The sequence below is a fragment of the Cotesia typhae genome, unplaced genomic scaffold (genome assembly GCF_013202065.1).
Source record: "Cotesia typhae breed Kobodo isofemale line unplaced genomic scaffold, CoteBio_Ctyphae contig_23, whole genome shotgun sequence".
NCBI lineage: Eukaryota > Metazoa > Arthropoda > Insecta > Hymenoptera > Braconidae > Cotesia > Cotesia typhae.
The window spans coordinates 1,672,157-1,680,328 of record NW_027423729.1 but is presented as its reverse complement, the minus strand read 5'-3'; the positions used below and the strand labels follow the sequence as shown (position 1 = coordinate 1,680,328).

Below are 8,172 nucleotides of genomic sequence, written 5' to 3'. Positions count from 1 at the left end.
AATTAATTTTTGTATGGATTTTTTTTTACTAAAAATTAAAATTAAAAAATCAAAAAGCATTATCATTAAATTTTTTAATTCAATAGAAATACTATTTAAAATAGAATTTTTGATGGTAAATTAATTTATCAGAAGTTTATAAATTTTTGCAATTGAAAAAAAATTTTTTAAATTAATTTTATTAAAAAAATCAGATTTATAAAATATTTACAAAAATTGTGCTCTTAAAATTTTTTTTATCTAAAAATAATTTATTTTATAAAAAAAAAAAAAAAAAAAAAAAAGTGTTGTTTTCTTATCCAAAATTAATAAAAAGGAAAATGCATTTAAAAGATAATCAAAATAAAATAAATTTACATTAGAGACAATAAAGATTATAATAAATTTCTGACAAAGATAATAAATGTAATTTACTACGCTAGACAATAAAACTCAAGCAATAAAGTTGAACTTGCATTAGACAAATAATAAATTACTGAAGAAAAAAGAAGAAAAGAATTGCAAATATAATTAACTAACAATTTAAAGTCACCTTTGCTATTATGATTTGATTACTGTCTAAAAAACTAATATTATATATAAATACGAGCATTGTTATGTATGTGTGTCATCAAGAGGATAAATCAGCAAGACTATACAAGCATTCGGAGTTAAAAGAGCGGTTTGCAAAACTTTCTCTGGAAAGTTATTCATTTTTTTTAATTATTTTTATTATTTTGCATAGGGAGTGTGTATATTAATGTGTGAGTACCATCCTCCCTATAAAATTACCTCTCGAACGGTACATAACAGGGTAAGCGGCAGTACTTTTCAAGCACTCGTAAGCTTATCATACACTTGACTGAACTTCCACTGATCTGTTGTTTTAAAATAAACGCTTTTAGCTTTACTTTTTTATTTATTTTTATTCTTTCATAATGTTTACCTCAAAATTGTTTCATTTTTATTTGAGTGGTTTATCTTTTTTATTGATAACAGTGTTTTTATTTCCCAACTCCGTTCAATCACAATCTAACGCAACAATTACGCCGTTAACTAAAAAGTTTCCGTGTAAGTATTTATTGTAATAATCATTTATAATTAATTTTCTTCTCGTAAATATTTTAATTATTTTTTTTCAGTATTAATGCCAAAGAAATCAATTTATTATGATTTGGGAAGTCGTAAGCCCTATGAATTAGAACTCGACGATTCAGAGAGATTTCCAGATTCACCTTTAAGATATGTATCACGCAGCACTAATGGATGCAGCTGCAGTAATTTGACATGTGGGTGCTGCGCTGGTATTAATTTAGAATTTTTTAATTTTGACCAAAAAGCTTGCTCGAATATCACAATGGTTCCCGAAGAATTTGCTATGGATTTCCGGCTGATTATTAATGACAATGAAGTTATGAAACAACGTGTCACTGGTAAGATCATTTTAAATGTTAATAATAATTTTATATTTTATTTTTAGTCTGAAATTAATAATTTATTGCATAAATATTATTTAATAAATAATTTTAAATAAGAAGAAATATAATTTAATTAATAATAATAAATAAATTAATTAATTAAAAATATGTTATGTCGAAAATTTATATTTCTTCTTTATTAAAATTAAAAATTATTCGTAAAATAATTATTTCATGAAGAAATAAAATAAAATTACAGTTTAAAATAAAATTTTTAAAAATTAATTTTCACTATTTAATTTTAAATTTTAAAGAATGTAGTCCTTACAAAATTTGTAAAAATTATAATTTGAAACTGTAATTTTTTTTTTAAAGCAATATAAAGTGTAAATTTTTTTTTTTTTTTTAATTATTTATTGCCTTAAAAAATTTGATATAAAAAAAATAAATAAAAATAATTAATTTAAAAAATAAAAATATTTTTAGGAAGAAATCCTCCGCCGTTGTGCATGCCATTGAGTTTCTTACCGATTGTAAGTTTCTGCGTTCGCGTCTACGATATCGGCATAATTGATAGAAAAGTTCGTGCATGCGTTGATTTCGAGACTCGCATAACATCCTGGCCAATTTTTGTTCTTCATTTTAATTGTGTCAAAGTGGGGACCGACGGTGTCACCTGGGTGCCAACAACGACTCACAATAAGCCAACCGCAGCTCTTGAAACGAGTTTCAATCCTACGAAGCCGGGATTTTTGGTTCCTGAAGTCTACGATGAAGTTAATTTCGAGCAGTCTGACGAGATAATCGCGTCAAATGTTTCAGAAATCGTCACCGATGATCAACCAATTGGTTCTCTTAAAGTCTAGTTAATTAAAAAAAATAATATTTATTTATTTATTTATTTTAAAAATACAAAGTACTTTTTTTTTTTTTTTTTTTTTTTTTTTTTCGAGTTTTTTTCTCATCTTTTATATTTTATTTACATTTGTATTAATTATAATCAAACAATTGAAGTGAAAAGTATTAACTATCTGTATATACACAAGGTGAGCAAATAATGAGTTGTTTTATTTTATTTTATTTAATATATGATGAACCTAAATTTCTCCTTTTGTAAAATGAGGCCATCATCTCTTGGAGAACAGTCGTGAGCCGTTCGTCGATGAAACCACTTGACTCTTCACCGATTAGTAATTTAATAAAATTACTAATTCGCGCTTTTGTTTATTAATTTATTATAAATTAAATCTGTAATTCCAATGGCTCGATACTTTTACTATTTACTTTCGACAATAATTATTAATTTATCGTTAATTAAAAATTCAGATAATTCTGTGGTAATAAAAAAATCACTGGATGGCTCGCAGAATTTAATTGCAATAACTAATTATTCAAAGCAAGCCAGCGCGGTTAATTTTAACAATACTTCTGGAGTTTCTACGACCAATAATAATATTGTTAATAACAATACCACAGAAAATAAAGAAAGAGCGTGTAAATGCGGCGGCGGTGTGTGCTCTTGTTGCTCAAAATTATTGTACGACAGATGGAAACAAAAAGCCTGTGTTGAAGTTATTTATGAACCGGACGAATTCAGTTTTACGGCAAAAGTAATGCTCAATGACCGGGTGCTCTACACGAGGAGTGTATCCGGCAAAAATCCGCGGCCTATTTGTGTTCCGTTTCCTAGAATTCCTCTCGTCAGGGCTTGCGTTAGGTTTTATAATATTTACTTTCAAGGACGAAATGTACATATGTGCGTCAGCATGGAGGGAAGGTTCGATGACACTACGCTCGTTAAGGTAAACTTCCGTCATTACTTTTATTAATTATGAAGCTTAATTTGCTTCCCCTTCAATATTAAATATTAAAAAAAAAAAAAAAAATGTAATTATTTATATTTTTATAAAAAATTTAAATAATTATTTTTTAAAAAATAATTTTCCCGCCCAAAAATTTTAAAAAAGAATTTTTATTTTTTATTACAAAATCTGAATTTAAAATAATTTTTTTCCTTCAATAAATATTTTAATAAATGAATAAATTTTTTTTTAAATGCCTAACTGAAAAAAAAAAAAAAAAAATAGAATCGATCTCTATAAAACTTAAAAAAATAAAAAATAAACTGATAAATATTATTTTTAAATAACTATTTAATTTTTTATATGGTAAAATATTTTGCGTCATTGCGTAAAAAAATTTTGTGTTAAATATTTAACACTTTTATGTATAAATTTAACATTTATTGTGTTAAATAATTAACACAAAAAAGTGTTAAATATTTAACACAAAATTTTTTACTGTGTAATATGATGTTTAAATTTTATTTCAACTGCTCATAAATTCAAATAAAAATTGCAGGCTGGACTAGATTGCATAAGAATGGGCGCTAATGGTGTAGCTATAGTAAGACCTGAAGACGGTACTGGATTAGGACAACTGGAGTTTTTACCTGATTCACCAGAAGACAACCAAGGTGACGATTATAGCGACGATAGCGGGAATAATAACACCAATGCTGACAATGATAGTGATGACGACGATGAAGAAGACGATGGAGATGATGATGATGAATATTTTTGAGTAATACAGCAATTTATATTATAAATTAATATAAATAATTATTTATTAAAAATTTTGTTAACAAAAATAAAAATTAATATTTTACAAAATTTTTTCATTATTAAAAACTACACAAGACCATTTTCACAAATCCATGAAGAAATAACGTCTCTCATTACTAAAAATTCCCACAGTTTTGTTGCAGTATCCCAGAGAGCGTCGACAAACGAAGCGATGTGAAGAAAACAATAATCGGATTTGTAATTTTGGATTTTGTAAAAAATCATTTCGCTTAATGCGAATGAAATATGTTAAATTTTGTCAATTTATGTTCAATAAAGTGATCACAAATTTCACTCGCTTTTATATCAAGCCAAAGAAGCTGATAAAAAAATTTGTCAATAAAAAAATAAAAAATAATTTTATTTATTGATTTTTTAGCATGTGTATAATTGGCCTGATGAACTTTACTCGATAATTCGTGATCTCTTGAGTCATATGCACGATCAAACAAATTAATATTACAATATTTAAAGTGATTGAATTGTAATAATAATTATTATACTGAAATGAATGTGTGTAATGACCGTAGCTGCTTTCACTACCTGTTTCCCAAATAGAACAATTATTTTCCCGGTACTCGAGGTGTCGCATCAATTATTACTTCCTAGCGACAATCAGCGAGCTGGCAAAAATTTAGTTTTTGAATTGCTATTTCCGATGAAACACCTCTGTCAATATAACATTTATTTAATTTCTTCTCTTGATTTTTTAACAGTAAAAAGTGTGATAGAATGATTTCCAATATTCTTCTTACAGTGTTTCTAATTAACGTTTATTTAATAACAAATGGAGGTACTAATCAGGTCGGGATTTCAAGTTCGAGGCAGAAATTTGTAAATCGCAGAAATATTAGTAGGAATTTATTTTTTACAAGATCTAGAGTATTTAATGAAAGAGCCTGTTCGTGTATGACTGAAGTATCATGCAGTTGTTGTGAAACGGCTTTCATACTTTTTCATATGATGAATCGTAAAGGTGAGTTGTATGGTAATATTGTAACAACGAGAAATTAACGATTTCTTCTTTAAGTGTGTGCCAATATTATGTATCAACGAAATGGCCTGAACATCGATCTTACTATTGACGGAAATATTCTCAGCTCAATGACAGTTACAAGTAAGTGAAATAAAAATTATATTATTGGAAATTTACAAAAATTTACTTTTTTGTATAAAGTATAAGTATTTTTTTCTGAGTGTATAATAAATTTTTTTATTTAAATAAAATAAATAATAAATGATTTTATAAAGTATTGATTTAATAATCCAATTTTATGTATTAAGTATAGATATTTTTTTTTGATAATTATTTACAATTTAATTTTCATTTTTTGGAACAAAATTTTTTTTTGAAAATTTTGATATATTTTTTTTTAAATTCATAAAAAAATGAAAAATTAAAAAAAAAAATTGTGACTAATTTTCAATTGAGTTAACGAATATTTTTTGAGCTAATAATTTTTTTTTCTAGATTACATACCATTTAAAATGTGTTCATTAATTCCTGGAAGCTTATCTTCAAAAGTTTGCTTGAATATTTTGGAGCTAAACATTTTTTCTCGATCAATAACTGTCTGTCCGAGACTGGATTTTATGACACAAAATCACCGATGGATTTTAACTTACACCTGTATTAGTATCTCAACTCTTCTGCCTGACATGAACATGGAAATGCCGATGAATTCGGCAATAATAGTCAAGCCTACAACATATCGCCCCCAAAGTTCCACAAGTCGTTCACCAAGTCAGCAAATACAGACCGCGCCAGGGTCGAATCAAATGACATCATCATTGAGCGTAAATTCACCAAGTCCTGTGGCTTCAAAACCACAATCAACTGTTGGTTCATCAAAACCAACTTCTGCTGAAACTAAATCAACGAGTCCAATTGTCACAACATTGACATCCAAAACGAAGCCAAATATAATTAGACCGGCTACTTCGACGGTCACAATGATGACAACTAAATCAATCCCAAGTGAAACCAAGCCAACGACTGCACCAATGAGTACTGCGAAACCTTCTGAAGCAAGTTATTGCAAAATTACTTCTGAAAATCCTCCGCAAAGTAATAGATAATTTAACACTCGGTTACAGATGCCATAAGGGCGTATAAAATTATTATATACGTTCTTATGGCACCCAGGAACCACAAGGGCGTACAATAAAAATTATATTATTTTTTTTTAAGTTAAAAAAAATTTTTTTTTGCTTGTCTCAGTTTTTTTTTTGCGTTCCAGATGTCATAAAGGCATATAATAAAAATTCTATTAATTTTTCTAAGTCCAAAAAAATTTTTAGTTTGAAAAAAAAATTTTTTTTTTGCATTTTTGCACGTTACATTTTTTTTTTAATTTTTAAATTAAAAAAATTTTTTTTAATTTTTAAGAATCTACTAAGACTTGATGTCTGACTCTTGTGGTATCTGTGATAATACTACCTTAATTTAAAAAAAAGTATGACAATTATTTACTATTAGAAAAAAAAAAAAAAAAAAAAGAATTACCTTGAATTAAAAAAATGATAAGTATATATTTAATGAATATACTTTATTTACAAAAATATAAATCAGCTAAAATAAATTATCGTTTACGCTGCAATGCCCATTTGTAAACAGGAGCCGATGTTTTGGAGCCTTGTTTAATAACTTTAGGTTTGGGTAAAGTTTTATCTTTCAAAGCTCTTCGCATTTCCAGTTTTTGCTGGACAATTGCCAATTGAGATTCGCGCTCGATCCGCTTCTGAAGCTCGGTATAAGCCATGTGTTTCTGCTGTTCGATTTTGGCAGCAGTCGCTTCATCAATTTCGGGTAATTTGACTTTTTTCAAGACACTGAGTTTCGGTCTGTTAGTCTTGCGGGCCAGAAGAGCCGGGTGAGTCTGCAGACGCTCAGCGACGTCAAAAGATTTAACCTCCTTGTCGTCGTCGACGAAAAAAATGTGCTTGTTTGGCGTTTGATCGGCCACGTCGATCATATGCAACTGGCTCTGAAGTTTTTCAATTTGCCGCGCTTCCAAATGTCTTTTGTATGCGATGTACTTCCTATCCTGAGTTTCCATCAACTTAATCTGCTCCAATGTGTGATCTTCTTTTTTTTGCTTCTCTCTGTGGACACCTTGGTCCATTTTTGAATTTATCATGTGAAAGTAAAACTCATCTGGGTTTTTATTCAATGCTCGTTTACGTAAAAGCTTCAGAGTCGCTTGCTTTTCATTGTAATCATCAGCACGCAATTTGTAATCTTTCTTCTTTTCCAAAAGACCCAGTCTTTTACGTTCTTCAGGCTGATGACGCTCAAGATGGGTCCTTTGACCAGTTTTGGCAGTTTTTTTCCACGACGACATTTTTTATTTATTATCTAAAATAAATAAAAATATTTTAATAAATTAAAATGAGTTGCGTCAAACCATTTTTTAATTTTTTCATTCCTTAAAATAAATAAAATAAATATACTGAAATTAAATTAATAGTAAAATAAAAATAAAAAATTTGTCATTGATACTTTTAAAAATAAAAGATACTTTTGTTGTTAATTCTTTTTTATATTATTATAATGATTGTAAAATATTGTACTCTGAAATAATACTTAATACTCGTAATAGGCAGTTAATTTTACCTGCATAATTTTTTTTATTGAAAATATTGATGATACCGAACTTTTAACATACATCTGATAATTTTTTGTTTTTAAACATAAAATAAAATTATTTTTTCAAAGATCACACGTGCATTAAAAATGTATTAATATATATATATATATATATATATATATTATTACTTACTTAATGTAATTAAATTCCTTAATAATTTATTTTTTTACAGTTTATTAAACTTAATTGTTTTTAAACAAATCCAATAACACCCAAATCAATCAGATGTGTTTCTGCGTATTGAGAAATCGAGCTTGGAGGTTATGTTAAAGTATTTTTTTTTTCTAGTCACCTCAGCTGGATAACTTGCAAACTACACAATCAGCTGTAGATAAAATTTAAACGTCAGATTTACTCATATATATAATATATTATATATAAATACTAGAATTTGAATTTGCGCGCGCAAGCGCGCGCCTGAGTTTAGGGTTTACATATATTTTCATGCTTATGATATATTTGACCAATCACGTTACGAATAGTTTGCTTACATGATATATT

At 27.5% G+C, this 8,172-nt stretch overlaps 4 protein-coding genes across 5 annotated transcripts; 3 read left to right on the top strand and 1 right to left on the bottom strand.

Moving 5' to 3' along the window:
- Positions 1-565: 565 nt before the first annotated feature.
- LOC141524961 (uncharacterized) lies at positions 566-2,263 on the top strand. The gene is made up of 3 exons (XM_074239153.1): positions 566-1,050; positions 1,122-1,412; positions 1,884-2,263. The coding sequence occupies exons 1-3, from the start codon at positions 918-920 to the stop codon at positions 2,261-2,263; spliced, it is 804 nt and encodes a 267-aa protein (XP_074095254.1). The 5' UTR covers positions 566-917.
- Positions 2,264-2,561: 298 nt separating this feature from the next.
- LOC141524871 (uncharacterized) lies at positions 2,562-4,434 on the top strand. The gene is made up of 3 exons (XM_074239007.1): positions 2,562-3,199; positions 3,759-3,980; positions 4,154-4,434. Exons 1-2 carry the CDS (start codon positions 2,657-2,659, stop codon positions 3,978-3,980), a joined length of 765 nt encoding a protein of 254 aa, XP_074095108.1. The 5' UTR covers positions 2,562-2,656; the 3' UTR covers positions 4,154-4,434.
- A 550-nt stretch (positions 4,435-4,984) lies between these two features.
- On the top strand, positions 4,985-6,243 carry LOC141524959 (uncharacterized). The gene is made up of 3 exons (XM_074239152.1): positions 4,985-4,997; positions 5,052-5,138; positions 5,493-6,243. The coding sequence occupies exons 1-3, from the start codon at positions 4,985-4,987 to the stop codon at positions 6,098-6,100; spliced, it is 708 nt and encodes a 235-aa protein (XP_074095253.1). The 3' UTR covers positions 6,101-6,243.
- A 308-nt stretch (positions 6,244-6,551) lies between these two features.
- LOC141525063 (putative U3 small nucleolar RNA-associated protein 11) lies at positions 6,552-8,055 on the bottom strand. 2 transcript variants are annotated; one of them, XM_074239362.1, is made up of 2 exons: positions 7,804-8,055; positions 6,552-7,379 (listed from the first exon to the last, which is right to left on the bottom strand). In XM_074239362.1, the coding sequence occupies exon 2, from the start codon at positions 7,363-7,365 to the stop codon at positions 6,604-6,606; it is 762 nt and encodes a 253-aa protein (XP_074095463.1). In that variant the 5' UTR covers positions 7,366-7,379; positions 7,804-8,055; the 3' UTR covers positions 6,552-6,603. The 2 variants fall into 2 exon arrangements, with proteins under 2 accessions (XP_074095463.1, XP_074095464.1); XM_074239363.1 differs by lacking the exon at positions 7,804-8,055 and adding an exon at positions 7,638-7,776.
- Between the last annotated feature and the right edge of the window lie 117 nt (positions 8,056-8,172).

Bases quoted from the DNA above. Each gene is read 5' to 3' on its own strand.
- LOC141525063 (XM_074239362.1), bottom strand. From the start codon at position 7,365: ATGTCGTCGTGGAAAAAAACTGCCAAAACTGGTCAAAGGACCCATCTT.
- LOC141524959 (XM_074239152.1), top strand. The intron at 5,139-5,492 runs GTAAGTGAAATA...TTTTTTTTCTAG, and splicing joins CAGCTCAATGACAGTTACAA to ATTACATACCATTTAAAATG.
- LOC141524961 (XM_074239153.1), top strand. From the start codon at position 918: ATGTTTACCTCAAAATTGTTTCATTTTTATTTGAGTGGTTTATCTTTT. The intron at 1,051-1,121 runs GTAAGTATTTAT...ATTTTTTTTCAG, and splicing joins GTTAACTAAAAAGTTTCCGT to TATTAATGCCAAAGAAATCA. The intron at 1,413-1,883 runs GTAAGATCATTT...AAATATTTTTAG, and splicing joins TATGAAACAACGTGTCACTG to GAAGAAATCCTCCGCCGTTG.
- LOC141524871 (XM_074239007.1), top strand. From the start codon at position 2,657: ATGGCTCGATACTTTTACTATTTACTTTCGACAATAATTATTAATTTA. The intron at 3,200-3,758 runs GTAAACTTCCGT...TAAAAATTGCAG, and splicing joins ATGACACTACGCTCGTTAAG to GCTGGACTAGATTGCATAAG.